The sequence below is a fragment of the Bos indicus genome, chromosome 14 (genome assembly GCF_029378745.1).
Source record: "Bos indicus isolate NIAB-ARS_2022 breed Sahiwal x Tharparkar chromosome 14, NIAB-ARS_B.indTharparkar_mat_pri_1.0, whole genome shotgun sequence".
Classification (NCBI taxonomy): domain Eukaryota; kingdom Metazoa; phylum Chordata; class Mammalia; order Artiodactyla; family Bovidae; genus Bos; species Bos indicus.
Window position 1 is genome coordinate 2,881,102 of NC_091773.1, and position 18,467 is coordinate 2,899,568.

The 18,467-nt window shown below is 50.7% G+C and overlaps 1 protein-coding gene across 6 annotated transcripts in view; it reads right to left on the minus strand.

Moving 5' to 3' along the window:
- DENND3 (DENN domain containing 3) overlaps positions 1-18,256 on the minus strand; it is a 50,474-nt gene extending 32,218 nt beyond the window's left edge. For 2 of the 6 annotated variants that reach the window (XM_070802362.1, XM_070802361.1), the window contains exons 1-7: positions 17,989-18,237; positions 10,819-11,098; positions 10,195-10,310; positions 8,232-8,374; positions 7,945-8,056; positions 2,252-2,371; positions 1,791-2,009 (exon numbers count right to left, since the gene is read on the minus strand). In XM_070802362.1, coding sequence (XP_070658463.1) covers positions 1,791-2,009; positions 2,252-2,371; positions 7,945-8,056; positions 8,232-8,374; positions 10,195-10,310; positions 10,819-11,098; positions 17,989-18,234 — 1,236 coding nt within the window. In that variant the 5' untranslated portion in view covers positions 18,235-18,237. Of the gene's footprint in view, positions 1-1,790; positions 2,010-2,251; positions 2,372-7,944; positions 8,057-8,231; positions 8,375-10,194; positions 10,311-10,818; positions 11,099-16,473; positions 16,498-17,988 lie in introns of those variants that run through there. The other 4 variants (XM_070802360.1, XM_070802363.1, XR_011570461.1 and 1 more) reach the window with 4 other exon arrangements.
- Positions 18,257-18,467: the final 211 nt, after the last annotated feature.

The window sequence follows — 18,467 nt, forward strand, 5'->3', positions numbered from 1 at the left end:
TGCCAAGAACACAGACATGCCGGCTCCGCCCCCAGGAGGGGCACCGGGCTCAGCTGCGCTGTGCTGCGACCGCCAGGAAGACCCGGACGACCTCCGAGGACAGAGCGGGCCGTGCGGCAACCCACTCCTCTCGGGTTCTGCGCACACTGAGACATTTTTGAAATAGCAAACACAACACTGTAAATCAACTACATGTTAATTAAAATTAAAATGAAACAGTTACATGAGAACCCACCCTGGACCAACTACCAGTAAGCACAAGAAAAAGACCTCCACGACGCCAGTCATCCAAACCGGCCAGCAGGAGGCTGAAGCAGAAAGGCCGGTGACACGCGCTGGGGGAGGCAGGAACCTGGAGCCCTCCCCGTGCTGGAGGGACAGTGGGCCGGGTAGCTGCGGCGGGCAACAGCCTGGACATCTCTCCAGTGGCGAAACACAGTCCTAGCACTGGGCCCTGCGATTTCGCCCCCAGCTGTGTACCGAGGTAAACAAACGAACGCACGTCCACACGAAGACCTGTACGTGTGTTCACAGCCGCGCCGTTCACAACAGTCAAAGCACAGAAACATCCGCAAACGTCCTCAACTCATGAATGGATAAACAACTGTGGTCTCCTCATTCAGGGCAACCCTACTGGGCAATAAAAATAAAGCGCTGCTACATGGATGAGCCTCAAAAACACACCACTAAGTTAAAGCAGCACAGAGCAGGCAGCGGTGGCCAGGGTCTGGGGGGTACGGTTGTGGTGGGGTGGCTGCTGACACAGGCAGGGTTTCTCTGTGGGCTGACCGAAAAGTCTAAAATTAGTCACCACAGCTCCACCAAGTTACTAAAAGCCATTGAGTTGTACATTTTAGTCCAGGAAACTCTGAGGTATGTAAATAGTATCTGAAAAGAAAACCATTTTAAGAAAACCCAATCTGCTCTTACTGGTGGCGATGTCCACGGCCTGAGCTCCAGTTTGAAATGCATCCCGTTGGCACAGCAGCAAAAACAGCTGCTCTTATGAAGCACCTACTGTGTGCCCCGATGCGGCCTGACGCTGCAGCCAGCAGCGTCCCATCAGGACCCAGGTCTGCCCCCGAGCGAGTAAATGCCACTGGATTCAGCAAGGCCCACAGACCCCTCGGACACCAAGCACGCACCTTCATTCATCTAGGAAGTAAGTTCACAGTACTAATGAACAGCAGAGGCTTAATCAATAAAAGTGAAAATGGAAAATACGGAACAGCATCATGGTGGCTTCCATCCACCAAGTCCAGGACCCTGCCAGGAGGGACAGGGGACATTCCTGAGCCAGAACCCTGCCAGGAGGAACGGGAGATATTCCTGAGCCAGAACCCTGCCAGGAGGAATAGGGGACATTCCTGAGCCAGAAACCTGTCAGGAGGAATGGGAGATATTCCTGAGCCAGAACCCCGGCCATGACGGGGGGGATATTCCTGAGCCAGAACCCTGCCAGGAGGCTGCAGCCGTGCCCACTTCACAGATGAGGAGACTGAGGCTTAGCAAAGGCCAGTAAGCCACTCAGGGTCGCATAACTAGTACGCAGCAGAGGTGACCTCGACTCTGACGCCTGCCCTCACCTCCCTGCAAACCTGAGACACGGTGTCAGGTGTGACGCTCAGAGCGCGGGCCCTGAGCACACCCCGAGGACAAAGAGGGCACGCCGGTGCCCTGTGCTGGAGCTGCCCCAGTCCTCTGTGCCCGCCCTCGCCGCCCAGCAGCTCCCCACGCGTCCTCTCAAAGTCACGTGACTCAGCGCTCTGAATCCAGCAGCAGGTGCTCACCTTGCTGACCTCCTCAAAGTGGTCGAGGTGGCAGCCCATGAGGAAGGAGGTCGGCGCCATGAGGAAGTCCAGCATCTGTCCAGACAGGATGGGCACGAAGGTGTGCTGCCACTGCAGCGGGTGCAGGTAGGCCATGAAGCACTCGGCCACAAGCGTCAGCAGAGCCCAGCTGGACGAGAAGAAGACGACGCGCTGCTCCGTCAGGAGGCAGCTGAGGATCTGGGGGGCAGGCGGGGGACAGCACAAGCCTGAAGCGTCGTGAGGGTGCCACCCAGGGAGGCCAGACGCAGGGCAGCTCCCCGCTGACTCCCCCGATCCGTTGGCCAGAACCCAGACCACCCTGACCCCAACAGTGTGCTCTGCGGTGAAAGTTGGTTTTAAGCAAAAAAAGGCAGAACCTCTCTTTGACGTCCCGTTAGGCCAGTTAGCATGAGGTGCTCACAGGTGTGGAGGGCGCATACCTGTAGCACCTTCTCAGGTCTGAAGCACAGCAAGGGCAGGTGAAGGTCCAGGTCGATGAGGGGGCTTTCGGGGTCCGCTCTCGAGGGAAACACGATCTGTAGTGGTTTCATGTTAAATATCTGCAACAACCAGTTTCCATCATTGGCTCAGGGAGCTGCTTCCAGCAGAGGCCGAAAGGCACTGAAATTCACCATTTGGGCTCAGAAAGCATCTGAGTTAGAAGACACTTTCGAAGACTCATGTTGTCACCTCCAATGTCACAGAAATAAAACCATCTAGAGATAAACAGAACTCCCAGGAACGTTTCATGACAAATTGAGGACCTAACGTCTTTTGGGAATACCAGACCAACCACCTGACCTGCCTCCTGAGAAATCTGTATGCAGGTCAAGAAGCAACAGTTAGAACTGGACATGGAACAACAGACTGGTTCCAAATAGGAAAAGGAGTACGTCAAGGCTGTATATTGTCACCCTGCTTATTTAACTTATATGCAGAGTGCGTCATGAGAAACACTGGGCTGGAAGAAGCACAAGCTGGAATCAAGATTGCCAGGAGAAATATCAATAGCCTCAGATATGCAGATGACACCACCCTTATGGCAGAAAGTGAAGGACTGAAGTGTTGGGACCAGCCCAACAATGAATCGACCTGAGGGAGCGGTGCCACAGAAGAGTAAGGAAAACAAGACTCAGAAATAAGGTGGGGATCAGGGGGCTGATGCCCCTCGCAGGCAAAAGCCCAGATCCTAATACTTGCGTGCTTTTTATTGCTAACATCTACTTCCTTGTAGGTGCTCTAGAGATATCTGTTTTTTACAATCTCAGATCGGGGATAAAGATATACAACGTACAGTCCTCAATATCAAACCTTCAGGCCTTTCATGACTCTGTTTAGCCCCTCAGCTAGTGACAACCTTTCTCAGCAACGCCCTCAAGGCTCCAGTAAGGAGAAGAGTCACTAACGGTTTTCCATCAGTCGCATCAGTAATTCAACATATCGTTTTCAAGATGTTTTTCTACGATGTACTTTTTATTGCTCCCAGCCCTTTGCTTGGGTGCTATGAGAAAGTAGTTCTTATTTTTCAAAGAAGCCCTGTTAATTACAGTACAGGCCTATGCATAGCATATTCCCTACACTAAAGAGCCTCTTGATGAAAGTGAAAGAGAAGAGTGAAAAAGTTGACTTAAAACTCAATATTCAGGGACTCCCCTGGTGGTCCAGTGGCTAAGACTCTGAGCTCTCAATGCTGAGGCCCTTGGTTTGATCCCTGGTGGGAGAACTAGATCCCACATGCCACAAAAGACCCTGTGCAGCCAAAAAAAAAAAAAAAAAACTCAACATTCAGAAAACTAAGATCATGGCATCTGGTCCCATCATTTCATGGCAAATAGATGGGGAAACAGTGGAAACAGTGACAGACTTTATTTTTTGGAGCTCCAAAATCACTGTAGCCGCGAAATTGAGAGACACTTGCTCCATGGAAGAAAATCTATGACCAACCTAGACAGCATATTAAAAAGCAGAGACATTACTTTGCCAACAAAGGTCTGTCTAGTCAAAGCTGTGGTTTTTCCAATAGTCATGTATGGGGGTGAGAGATGGACTATAAAGAAAGCAGAAGAATTGATGCTTTTGAACTGTGGTGTTGAAGAAGACTCTTCAGAGCCCCTTGGACTGCAGGGAGATCCAACTGGTCCATTCTAAAGGAAATCAGTCCTGAACATTCATTGGAAGGACTGATGCCGAAGCTGAAACTCCAACACTTTGGCTACCTGATGTGAAGAACTGACTCATTCGAAAAGACCCTATTGCTGGGAAAGATTGAAGGTGGGAGGGGAAGGGGATGACAGAGGATGAGATGGTTGGATGGCATCACCAACTCAATGGACATGAGTTTGAGGAAGCTCCAGAGTTGGTGATGGACAGGGAGGCCTGGCGTGATGCAGTCCATGGGGTCCAAAGACTTAGACACAACTGAGTGACTAAACTGAACTGAATGTCTTTCTCACCCAGACTCCCTTAAACTCTTTAAACAGCAAATTGTTCATTGACAAAACAAAGATAAACTGCCTCCCAAATATCCAGTTTGATTAGCACAAATTCTTAATCGAGCATGTTCAAACCAATCTTAACCAGTATACATTATTTGTGGTTACTACTTACTATATATTTGCTTATATTTGCAATTTAACAAAGTTCCTTGCGAGCGTGCTAAGTCACTTTAGTCATGCCCGACTCTGCAACCCCATGGACTACAGCCCACCAGGCTCCTCTGTCCGTGGGATTTCCCAGGTAAGAATACTGGAGTGTGTTGCCAAGTTCTCCTCCAGGGGGTCTTTCTAACCCAGGGATTCAACCTGAGTCTCCCATGGCTCCTGCACCACAGGTGGGTTCTTTACCACCGAGCCACCGGGGACTCCCCAGAGCTCCTTAAAGATACAGAATTCAAAAAAATTTTAAGGACACTTTATCTTAGTAAATGATATTATTTTAAAATGATGCTTCAAATTCAAATCCCACATTCACAAGATGCTTATTATGTGTTAAAGGTTGAAGCAAAAGGCAGATGTGAAGGAGGAAGACAGGGTCCCTCTGAAGAGGTGGAGAGCTGGGAACAGCAGGGTTAAGCCTGCCCTGGCCTCAGGCACACAGGCGCACTCAGCAAGGGCTCTTACATGGGCAGATGGGGTGTCTGACACTGGTTTGCAGTGGGTTCTGGAAAACACTGCTTAATCAGCTCCTGCATCAGATGAAACTGACCTCTTAGGTTTCTTCACAAGTTAACAGCCACAGTTCTACAACTTGCACTACAACAGATGATGGCCACCACACCAACTGGGACCCCACAGCTAATTAGACTTGTTAGTGGAGGAGCCCAGGGACAAGTCTGATCCAAACGTAGCCCATGACAAACCACGAGCCCCAGCACGCAGGCCCTGACTCAGCACTGCTGGTGATGCCAGAACATCCTTTCGTTCACTCACTGAACAGTGCTCAGCGGGGCAGCAGCCAAGTGCTGGAAATGCAGCTCTGAGCACGGCCTCTATGCTCCTGTGGCCCAGAGTCCGATGGAGGAAGTGGATGTTAAACAGAAAACAGGCACACTCAAGCCCACACTGCCGCTGTGCTGAGCTCTGCAGGAGAGCGAGAGGCCGTGCTGGACAGTGTGAGAGGGGCAGCGCTGAGACCTGGCACCCGAGCCAGGCCTGAGAGAGCGGCAGGAGCTGGAGGGGGGCCAGCACGTGCGAAGGTCCTGTGCAAGGGATGACACGGGCCCGGTGCAGCTGGACGACAGCGAGCCAGGACTGCGTGGCACAGATGGAGCCGGATGGTGACACGGGGAGGCAGGGCTGGGTGCAGGGGCCAGGGAGAAACCAGTGGGGGGTCTTAAGTCCAAAAGGAAAGTACAGAGTTTAAGGATCTCTCTATCCACTGAGCAAAGGACAGGCTGAATGCAAGGTCAGGACTGGAAGTGGAGGGTTTTTCCGGTGCTTCAGTGGTTAAGAATCCACTGTCAATGGGACATGGGTTCAGTCCCTGGTCTGGGAAGATTCCATATGCCACAGGGCAACGAAAACCCACGCATCACAACTGCCAAGCCTGTGCTCTGGAGCCCAGGAGCCACAAGTACCGAGCCTGAGCGCCGCGAGCCCACGCTCCACAACAAGGCCATGCACGGCAACTCTGCCGACCGCAACTAAAGCCCGCCTGCAGCAACGGAGACCCAGCACAACCAAAAACAGACACGAACATAAATAAAAACTTTAAAAAACAAATGAAGTGGACAGGCCAGTGGTTCCCTAAGTCGTGCAGGTGGGAGAAGCTGGTGGCCCAGAACCGCGGCAGCAGTGGAAGCAGGGGAACTGCAAAGAGCTGCTGGAGGTGGACCCAGGTGTGACTGAGAGGTGGACGTGGGGCAAAGAAGCGTCCAGAAGATGCCCTCGAACCCGCCCCAAAACAACTTCCCCAGGAAGCTTTCCCACTCCAGGTGGTAGAAATGTAGGAACAAAGTATTAGTTACTCCAAGAGTCGAAGATACAGAAAACTGGCGTTAAGTACTATTTACACATGACCTATGCTCAGAGGCAGACTACTACAAATTAGTAACCCTAACACTGTTCTGAACTCAGGGAGTTTGGTTCACTGCTGTAGCAGGGCCTCAGTGTGCAGGGGTTGAGTTTCTAGAACAAGAACATAAACTATGTTCTTGTTTATGTTTATGTAAAGAAAGTACCAGTTATCCACATAGTAAAGGTGACTGCCTGATACGGAAATCCAACAAGCGTTCCCCACAAGGGTTCTGAGACTGGAACCTGGACAGACAGACATCTTGCCCGCCTTGCGCCGGGAAATGTACTTGGTGGGATGTCCCTCGCAAGCAGACTGCTGGGTTTAGGGTAATACAAAAATGTATATACTTTAATAATAAATAATAATCACAAATATCCTAATAATTTCTCAACTGTCCATAATAATCAAAACATAGAAAAAACAAGATGTATAGGTAAAATCTTCCAGAAGGAACTACCAGAGTGAAATTAACATTTACTATGTACTTCAAGACATTTATTTAATACATGTTTGTTTTCAAAAAAAGGAAGCATCCCGCAGTTAAATTAGTTTGGAAATCGTTGACTCAAACAGGTTTCATCACACAGCTTAGCAGTCTGGCATGTTTCACAGAGCCCGGTTTGGGAACCCTTGTCTATCAATTAAATAACACAAGGGCACTATGAATAACAAAAAAACCAAGCCACTTGCTTTTTACTAACTACACTGGACAAGAAAAAACATCAATAAATTAAATATAAACCTCATATTCAAGACCAAAAAAAAAGGGGGGGGATTTGTAATGTGAGTAAATTTGATGTGTTTTCTGAATAGCCAGTAATGAATTAACATGTTAACCATCAAAGGGGCCTATTACTAGCTCAATATCTGTTAATCACGAGCCACTCAGCAAAACTCAGGCCTAAATATTTGACTTTAAACCGAAATTTTATTTTTAAATTTTTAGAAGACAAATTTTCTAATTTACTTCTAGTTTCCTAACCTTTGGACACAACGCATAAAATGCTTCTGTAAGGAACTTGAGAAGCAAAATTTAAACAAAGCTAGAACTTAAAAGCATTTAAAAGAGTAAGCCATCTTCACTGATGTGGTACCTATATATAATGGACTACTACTCAGCCATAAAAACAGAATGAAATAATGTGCTCTGCAGCAACATGAATGCAACTAGAGATCATCAGACTAAGTCAGAAAGAGAGAGACAAACACCATATGGTATCAGTTACATGTGAAACCTAAAATATGACACAAATGAAGCTATCGTGACAGAGACAGACTCACGGATGTAAGAACAGACTGGTGGATGCGAAAGGGGAGTGACTGGGGAGGGCTGGAGTGGGAGTTTGGGACTATCAGATGCTAACTATCAGATACAGAATGGATAAACAGGATCCAACAGTACAGCATAGAGAACTATATTCACTATCCTATGATAAATCAGAATGGAAGAGAATATAAAGAATGTATGTATATGTATAACTGAATCACTTTGCTATATAGCAGAAATTAACACATTGTAAATCAACTATATGTCAATTAAAAATAAATAAACCATCTTCATCATCTTACTTTTACTATTTGCAAAGAAAAAAAACCAAGATAATTTGGATTTCATTACCAAATGGAGTGGTCCAGGTGGTGGGCTAGGTATTAAAGATAGTTTTGCAGCAAAATCTTTTATGTGATTGTCAACTTCGAAATCTTTACAGAACTTCAGATGAGTCAATAAACTGAAATTGAAAGAAAAATCAAATCACAAAATAAATACAAGCATCCAAACATCATCTTCTGCGTTGCTAATCAGAGCTGAAATCTCTGCTCCAGGAGTTGCAGGACTTCTCACCACCAGGGGAGTCCTCTGGGTGTGGGAGCCCAGAAGCCCGGCTGCCCAGGGTGCAGACTCACCAGGAAAGACAGTCCTTGAGGGCGTTGTAATAGGGGAACCTGGAGACCACGCACACCGCGAAGGGCACGAAGCAGCCGGCCGCGCTCCCGCCCGGCCCCAGCGCCTCCCAGTGCGTCCTGCCGTTGTAGAAGCAGTACTCATCCTGGAGAAAAGCAACCGCACCGTCACTTCCCGTCAAACCCTGGCAAATCCCGGTCTCCATCTTCAATGGTGCCTGCATCTCCAGAGAGAAGCCTGGACGGGGGCTGGACAGCACATCTGGCTGGTCCCGCCTGCGTCACCGCCTCACGAGAGAGAGCACCAACCTTTTCACCAGCACTGACGGAGCCCGTGCGGAGCTCGCTCTGAGTGAGGTGCTGGGGCTACAGAGACAGTAAGACTGGACCCTGCCTGGGAGAAGCTCGCTGCCTTCAGTGAGAGGGGTGCACAGTCAGAATACAGTGAGACACAAGAAGGGGGCCCCACTTAGGCAAAAGGCCATATTCAAGAGGGCTGGGAGCCAGGTGGGCATCGTGGACTGAGGAGGGGGCAGGAGAGGCCTCGGCCCATGATGGGGGGATGTCCGCCAGAAAAGAACACAGCAGCGGGATTCCTAAAGGCACAGCTCTCTGCACAGCTCACAAAGGGCACAATATCGGAGGGCCCACCATGTGTGTGGAGAAAACATAATTCCAAAAGATACATGCCCTCCAAGGTCCACAGCAGCACTGTTTACAGTAGCCAGGACACGGAAACAAGCTGTGTCCCTCGACAGATGAACGGATGAAGAAGAGGCGGTGAATATGCACAGTGGAATATCACTCAGCCATAAAAAAGAATGGAATAATGGCATTTGCAGTAACATGGATGGATCTAGAGGTTATCGCACTAAGCGAAGTAAGCCAGAGAAAGACAAATATCATGTGACACTGCTTCTATGTAGGATCTAAAATGATGAGACACTGAACTCATTTACAAACAGAAATAAATTCACAGAAGACAAATTTATGGTGACCCAAAGGGTAAAGGGGGAGGGATAAGTTAGGATTTGTGGATTAAAATATATATACTTCTACATATAAAATAAACAGCAAGGACCTGCTGTATAGCACAGGGAACTTTACTCAACCTCTTGTAATAACCTATAAAGGAAAAGATCTTAAAAACTGTATGTATATATACATATATAACTGAATCACTTTGCCACACACTGAAACTAATACAATATTGTAAATCAACTATATTTCAATAAAAAAATTTTTTTAACTATGTAAAAAATATCAGGGACCTCTCATCTGGGCCTTAGGGGAGTATTCTTCAGGGTTGGAAGTAGGCAGCCGATTACCCTGTACATTCCAGTCCATCATGGTCCCTACAAACTCCCCAAGGCCAGCTGGGTCATACACAGTGGCCCTGCCCAGAAAACACCCCCCAAATGCTTGACGGCTGAGTCATCTTCTCAAAACCTAAGCCCAGGCACCTGACACATGGCAAAACAACCCCAAGTTCCCTCAGCTGAGGAGTGGAGGAGCAGGATGTGGTTTATATACACCGTGGAATATCCCACAGCCGTGCAAAGGAGGGAAGCCCTGACATGTGCTCCAACATGGATGAGCTCTGAAGACATCACACTAAGTGGGAAAAAGCCAGATACAGAAGGACGCGTGTCGCATGGCTCCACCGACATGAAATGTCCAGAGCAGGCAAAGCCCAGAGGCAGAGAGCAGACGAGCAGTGGCCCAGGGCTGGGGCAGCAGGGACTGGCGAGTGCTGCCAGTGAGACCCCGCCACCTTCTGGGGTGACACACATGTCCCGGAACTAGACGGTGGGGATGGTGGCTCTGCACGGCGAACGTACTGGATGCCATTGAACTACACGTTTTTAACGGTTAAAATGGTGATTGCCACGTAGTGTGTATTTCACTGCAAAATAACCCCACAACCTAGACCCGGCTTCAGAAGGAAGCTGTGTGAACCACGTACGTGCAGGGGCCGGTAGTACTGCGCCACCACGCCGTAGGTTCTGTTGCCGCAGATGTCGGTCAGCACCAGAAAGTGGACACAGTCCTCTCTGGGCTCAGAGGCCACACACAAGCCCCCTGTAGGCAGAGAAAAGGAAGAAGGAGCTTTACTCCAGCCATGTGGGGTCTGCCCTGAGGCCTGGGCTAACCATAAGCTACAGGACATGTGCCCCCCACCTCACGGTCACATGTGGCTCTTTGATGGCCAGTCATGCTAACTCCTCCAGCCGTGCAGCACCTTCCTCAGTGCCCCACCCCCCACAGCAGCAGTGTCTCTGCAGGTGCCCTGTGCTCTGAAGCCTTCGTGAAGGGTCAGGGGGACAGGACCCCAGGCAGAACCTTCAGGCTGCACCTGGAGTAGAGACTGGGTCCCAAGCCCAGCGGGGAACGGGTGTCCCTGCCTCTGCCGGTTTTAATCCCGAAGACCAGGAAACCCCATCAACTTCTTGGCAGAGCCTCCAGACAGGCCCTTCTGTCAAGTCCTCTGACCCAAGTTCTCTACAACCGGGGAGAAAGTGAAGCCAGAACAGAAGCCCGCTCATCAGCAGGAACTGGCTCATGGAGGAAAAGGCCGGCCCATGCTTACCTGGGAAGCAGAGTTGCGGCAGAGCAAGCAGGTCCACACCGTTGGGGATGTTCACGTCCTCGGGGTCTGGGCCCCTGGGGCCACCGGGGACGCCCTTCCCCAGCTCCACTCTGGGCCTCTCTCTCTTCTTCCGGAAGGAGCGCTTCCTGTTCTTACCCGGTGTCGTGCAGTTCGAGGCAGCCGGCTGACTGTCCTCCTTCATGACAAAAGGAGGCACGAAGACCGACAGCACCTCTGGATCCAGAAAAGACGGGCCCTTGACTCCCTTCCTCTGGGCAACCTGGGGCAGGTGGAAATGAGAGTCAGCACCGAGGCCCTGTTGCTGTCCAGCCCTCATGGGAGCATCCATGGCCTGTCTTCTGGCCTCTCCAGCCCCCAAACCCCAGGCGAGTTCAGCAGCTTGTGCCTGGCTTTTCCCACCAGCAGCTCAAGATGATAAGACCTGCTTTTAGGGACTCTCAGGCGAGCAACAGACCCTCTCAGAGCCTGGTCGTTCAGCTGCTGACAGGGACACCAAACTGGTCCCTCGGCTCCAAGGCTCCGGCACCACGATAGAGACCAGAGTTCAGATCCCAGCACTATGAGAACCACAGCAGATTACTTGGCCCCTCTGAGCTTCCCTTTCAAGAGGTGAGTTCAGGGACTAAGAGAAGGGACCCAGTTCAAGTGCTCAACCCCCGTGGGCCCCCAGGAAGCTCCTGAGCCCCCTCAGAGGCTGGTGCAGAGGGTGAGCCCCGAGAAGGGCTCTGCATCTTATCAGATCCACACAGACACATTTACTGACATGTGCCTGATGCCTGCTCCTTGGAAGAAAAGCTATGACAAACCTAGACAGCATATTAAAAGCAAATATATCACTTTGCTGACAAAGGTCCATAGAGTCAAAGCTATGCTTTTTCCAGTAGGATGCTTTTTTCCAGTAGTATCCGGGTATGGATGTGAGAGTTGGACTATAAAGAAGACTGAGTGCCAAAGAATTGATGCTTTCAAACTGTGGTGCTGGAGAAGACTCTTGAGAGTCCCTTGGACCGCAAGGATATCAAACCAGTCAATCCCAAAGGAAATAAACCCTGAATGTTCATTGGAAGGACTGATGCTAAAGCTGAAGCTCTAATACTTTGGCCACCTGATGCAAAGAACTGACTCATTAAGAAAAGACCCTGATGCTGGGAAAGATTGAAGGCAAGAGGAGAAGGGGACGACAGAGGATGAGATGGTTGGATGGCATCACTGACTCAATGGTCATGAGTATGAGCAAGCTCCAGGAGATAGTGAAGGACAGGGTAGCCTGGCGTGCTGCAGACCATGGGCTCACCAAGAGTCGGACATGACTTAGCAACTGAACAACAAGACTGCCATGCCAGCCGGCCCAGCACGCATGCTGCTTGTGTCGCCTCTGACGTAGAGGGACGCAAAGGGGAGTGAGGGAGGCCCTGCTGGACACAGAGAGCAGCTGCCTCCTCCCCCATCTGCATGGCCATCCCAGCATCCACAAAAGGGGCTCTTTTAGCCTCAATTCTTTTCAGCTCTAACTTGGTCCAAGATTTTGTTAAGCTTTTATCTTTTCACCCTTCCCCCATATAACATAAGGCATCTTCTAACTCTTTCCTATCAAACTAAATACCTAAGGGAGTTCTTTCTGGTGAGTTACGACTAAACAAACACAGGCACCAGGTTGATGTCAGATCTTCCAAGGAAGGCATATGAACCTCAGTCTGTGAGTGAGGAGGAGGGGGTGCTGAGCCAGCTAAAGATAGCCAAGTTTAAAACAGGAATCTCTGGGTATAAAAGGTAGGGAAGGAAAGAGGTGGCCTGGGGCACGGTGGGGAGTGGGTATCCTAGGGCCTTTGAGGGAGCCTAGAAATGGCATGAGGAAGAACACCACTGTCACCAGAAAAATGTGACCTTGATTGGCAAAGAAGAACAGCCAGCAACAACATTTCAGTAAGAATCAGAGGTATAACAGGGGACACCTAGACTTCAAAGGACTTCTATAATAACAGCATTTTCAGTCAGGAAATACACTCTGAGCTCAACAGGCTCATGTTCATGAGATGTAATCTGAATTCAGATAAAGTTTGCTTATTCTTAGGGGGAAAAGTTAATGCCAAGGACCAGTAGGTCCTTGATCAGTAGGAACCAAGACCAAACATGGGAAATCCTTACTGTATAATTTAAAATCTTCGTGTATGAAAGGAAACCTTGTCTTCACACACGTGAAACCTTCTCTAAAACCTTCCTATCAAACTCCAGCAGTTTAGACCAATCCACTATGAACACGTGCTGGTCTACTTCCTCCTCGTGTGAGATGCTGCATCCACAGAGACTGGGCAGTGCCTCCCCTCAGGGTGCAACAGCTCCTGGAGCAGATCACAGTCCACAGCCAGAGGAACAGACAGGCCCTCTCCACACGGCACGAGACAGCTTTTGTTGTCGTCGTCGTTAGAAAAGTGAAAGTGAACGTTGCTCAGTCATGTCTGACTCTTTGCCACCCCAGGGACTATACAGTCCATGGAATTTTCCAGGCCAGAATACTGGAGTGGGTTGCCATGCCCTTCTCCAGGGGATTGTCCCGACCCAGGGATCGAACCTGCACCTCTTACGTCTTGCGCATTGGCAAGCTGGTTCTTTACCACTAGCACTGCCTGGGAAGCCAGACCTAAAAAAAGGTCTCTGTTTCTACTCATTACCATCCTCACTACGTACTCCATGCAGGGGTCCCACAGTGCACGTATCCTGGGTCAGACAGGCCCCGCACTGCTTGTGCACCCAGGCAGCAGCCGGCCCGCTTCCAAAGCCAGGGTGCCCAAGCTGCTCATGTCTCAGTCATGCTCAAGTCCTCAGTCGCCTCGATACACGCGCCTGTCACAATGCTGTGCTTCTTCCTGCTCTTTGCTCTGCGGGACAGTGCCCAGCTCATGCTTCAGCCCCCCTCCTCACCAGCGACTGCTCTTCTCTCACACTCACTGGAGGGGGCCTTTCCTCATCCTGCAGCCAGGGCCGCACGCCCCCTCCGGCCTCACGCCTGGCTCACCACCTCCTGGAATGTCACCATCCAGAGTCCACCTCCCCTCTCACAGCACCCCCAGAGCGTCGCTGCCGACACAGTGGTCCTGTGTCACCCTCAGAAGGGTGGGGCGGGGATGTGCTGCCCTCCTCTTTCTGGCCCCACGGTCAGCACACAGGATGGCCCTGTGGGGGTGCTGTTCATCCAGTCCCCTGGCACTCGTGATCTCTGGAGGCGTGCTCAGTCTGCACGGAAAATTATGCTCAAGCCCGTGAACTCCCACTAGTTCCCTTCAGTCAGTGAAAGTCATGTGGCCACAACGCAGCCAACCTGGACTTGGCCGTTCCTCACACATCTGTCTTTGTTGTCCCCAAAATGGAAATCCCTGTTGTCTTCTCTGATTAGATAAGCAATACAGTCTCATTTAAAAAAAAATAGTAACAATAACAATAGGAAGGGAATGCCTCCCCCACAATCCCACGCCTCTAAAGCCATGCTCCACATCGCATGGGACACAGGCTGATCCTTTCCTAAACGTATAAACGATTTTTCATAAACGCAATCACCATATTTAAATGACTTCATTAGCCTTTCCCCATGTAACCATACAGTGTGCTGACTCCCCTGTTGACACTTTGTGCTAAGTCCTGTCTCTTTGTGACCCCACGGACTGGAGCCTACCAAGCTCCTCTGTCCATGCGCGTCTCCAGGCAAGAGCACTGGAGTGGGCTGCATGCCCTCCTCCAGGGAATCTGCTCGACCCAGGGATCAAGCCCGCATCTGTTACGTCTCCTGCACTGGCAGGTGGGATCTTTAGCACCAGCGCCACCAGGGGAGCCCATGTGGACCCTCTGGGGTGTCCCACTGTGGACAGTTTAGCACTGCTTTTGCCCAGTCCCCTTCTGACAGACAGCTGGGCTGCTCTCAAGTCTGCATCACGCTAAACAACGGGCAGTTACCTGTACATGCTCGGGCATCCCCGACTCTGTAATTACACTAAACTCCTGAAAGTTCAACCTTTGACCCCAAAGGGTTCATGTTACTCTCTGATACATATTGCAACCGCCCTTCACCCGCCCCAGCCCCAGGAGGAAGACGAGGTCCTTTTTCACAGACTCCACCCAGGGTAGTTTCCTGCTCTCGTCTCCCAGACAAGAACTTACTAAAAAGTAAAAACCACAACACTCTAAATTCGTTAGATGATATAAAGGCATTGATTTTCACTATGGGACTGGCTGTCATTTGTGAAATAAAACAGAAATAGAGTTGTTGTTTTTTTTAATGCTCCAGGAAAGTCCAACACAGTCACCAGTAGCCACATCTGACTACTTAAATTAATTAAAATTAAGTGAAATATAAAATTTGGTTCCTCAGTGGCACTAGCCACACTTCAGGCAGCCAGTAGCCACCTGCGGCCAGTGGCTACCACACTGTGTGGTGAAGGTGAACAGTACTGGTTGTCATCATCTAGAAAGTTCTGTCAGATGGTGCTGCTCTAGAAATTGAAAGCCAGAAGGCTTACCTCTAAAAAAAAAAACACATAAAAATGTGCTTCCATACACAAGATTTACGCCAGTCACCTACACTATGAAAGGGGCTCTGAGCACTTTTCCATCATCCTGTGACGGATTTATGATGGATGCCTTCGCATCTCTGCGTCTAGTCTCCATAGCAACCAATGAGTGGAGGGAAATGTAACTGACCACAATAACTCACTAGGGATTGAACTGTATGCTTGAATTCTTTGTCACTAACCTCAATAAAACAAACAGCACCCTATCTAAGGAATAAATAAAACAAAAAGTTAGGACACTACACTAGCCTAACATCAAACTGGTCCTGGCTCATATCTCTGGGTTTCTGTTTTCATGTGTCACCAAATAGGAATGACTGAATCAGAGACAAACGATGATTTTTAAGAAGTAAAACCTAAACCTCATTTAAAAGACTTGGAAAACAGTGGAAACAGTGGCAGATTTTATTTTTGGGGGGCTCCAAAATCACTGCAGGTGGTGACTGCAGCCATGATATGAAAAGATGCTTACTCCTTGGAAGGAAAGTTATGACCAACCTAGATGGCATATTAAAAAGCAGAGATGTTACTTTGCCAACAAAGGTCCATCTAGTCAAAGCTGTGGTTTTTCCAGTAGTCATGTTTGGACGTGAGAGTTGGACTATAAAGAAAGCTGAGTGGTGAAGAATTGATGCTTTTGAACTGTGGTGTTGGAGAAGACTCTTGAGAGTCCCTTGGACTGCAAGGAGATCCAACCAGTCCATCCTAAAGGAAATCAGTCCTGAATATTCATTGGAAGGACTGATGTTGAAGCTGAAACTCCAATACTTTGGCCACCTGATGTGAAGAGCTGACTCATTTGAAAAAACCCTATGCTGGGATAGATTGAGGGCAGGAGGAGAAGGGGACGACAGAGGATGAGATGGTTGGATGGCATCACCAACTCGGCGGACATAGGTTGGAGTAAGCTCTGGGAGTTGGTGATGGACAGGGAGGCCTCGTGTGCTGCAGTCCACGGGGTTGCAAAGAGTCGGACACGACTGAGCAAGTGAACTGAACTGAAAAGACTTGAACATTTAAAATAATATAACAGCTGAAAATAGAACTGAATGAATGATATCCTACGTTCGGTTACCTGTAACATTAATGTTGGTCTTAGAAGGAGGATGTTACTCCATCCCACCACAATGCTTTTTCTCCTGCTCCTTCAACCACTGTTCCTTCCACCGTCTGCCCAAGCCCTAACAGAAGCAAAGTATAAAAAGAGGATGAAGACTCAAATGCAGAATGGCCGACTGCCCACTTGCCTTGGGAAACGCTGTAGTCTGTTTAGCTCAGGAAAGTACCACTGTAACTACTCCAGTTGATTCATCCCTTCACATCATGGCAACTAAGAGACAGTGTTGTAATCACTAGAGACACAAGACAGCCTAACTGCAGAGAAGACCACAACCGAAACCAGGTCATTTCCCGTCAGAAGAAAAAGGGGGGAATGCCACTTGGCACTGAGAGGCAGGGAGATGGCTTGACTCAATCCACAAGGGTCAGAGGACACAATAGATCAAAGAGGGACCCAGACTGAGAGGGTTGACAGAGAGGAGGAGGGAAATGCAGAAATTGTGGAAATTGGCCTTATATAAAGCCAAGGAGTAGAGACCACTAAGCCATTACCAGACATGTATCAGGATCATTTTACAACATTTAGTGCCTCTGGGTAATGTCCATTCAACCCGGCTGCCTTAAATACTCAAATGCCTTTCTCTGCCTTTCCTTAATGTCATCCGGAACCAGAGGAAAGGACCTGCTGGCGTAAGGGCAGCAGGGTCAGGGACTCTGAACACACCGGGCATCGCCACTACCAAGAGAAAAATGACAGCGTCACAGGCATCTGGAACAAGGGGGAGGGCCGCAGACCCACTCCAGAGAGAGCCAGGGCTCCGGAACTAAGAAAAAGTGAGAACACAGGGAAGAAACAAGAATGTCCCAAGCTGCCGTCCCAGAGAAAGGGATAGGAGCTTGACACTTCTGCTACCAGGGTGCAGAGCGGAGAACAGGGGGAGGCGGATTGTAAAGTGTTTTACAGAGAAAAACAGCTCCTTTCATCGCTTACCATCTAAATGCAAAATACATTAAGGCGGTCCTTAAATCTACCAAAAACATCCTTATGACCTGCCTAGAAGAGCCCCGGCACCTAGGAGACACAGAATCTGTGGAATGAGTAAAATCACTTAACAGCGGACAAAGATTTGGTCCTGGACGCCTCGGAAGTGCAGGCGGCCCGGCCGCGTCTCCACCTGGCCCAGATGGGCGCCCTGAGACGGAAAAGCCGAGCGGCCGAAGCGCTTAAGAAGCAGGCCGACGGACGCGCGCTGTCTCCAGCCGGCTCTCCGCGGTGCACCTGCACCGGGTCCCGCCGGAGCTGTTTTCCGGAAGGAGCGGAGCGGGCGGGAGCCCCTAGCCCGCAGCCGCTCGCGACTCCACAGCGGCTGGGGGGCCGGCCGGCAGCTGCTCCCACACCGGCGGCTTGAGGCGGCCGCCGCGCCGGACCCGGGCGCAGCGCCCCAGCCCCGCGGACGCCTGGGGCTCCGTGCGCACAGGCCCGTCGCCGCTGCCCCGCCCCGCCCGCGCCGTGACCGCGCCGCGCCCTCACCTGCTCCGAGCAGCGAAGGCTGTCCCGAGGGGCCCCCAGCAGCGCGCACAGCTCCAGCAACCCCGAGGGCAGCGCCGGGTGATGCGGCGCGGCCTCCGCCATGGCTGCCCCGCCGCCGCGGCCGAGGCCGACTGGGCACACCGGGCTCGGGCGCCTCGGGCCACCCGGCCCGGACTTCGGGCCGCAACCCCGCCCGCCGCTCTGCCCAGCACCCGCGCTAGCGGCAGCCGGCTGGTCCTCGGACATCGCTGTCCGCTGGGCGGGGCGCGGGGCGGGGCCAGGTGTGGGCGCGTGGCCTGGAGAGGCGGGGAGGGGAGGTTGGAGCCTATCGGAGGGGGGCGGGGCCTGGAGAGGCGAAGCGGGCAGGGCGGGGCCTGTCGGAGAGGGGCGGGGCCTGCGGGACTGGCCCGGGGCCTGGCGCGCGAGCTAGTCATTTCCTAAACGGCTCGGCGGGCTCCCGCGCGTGCGCGGCGTCTGCG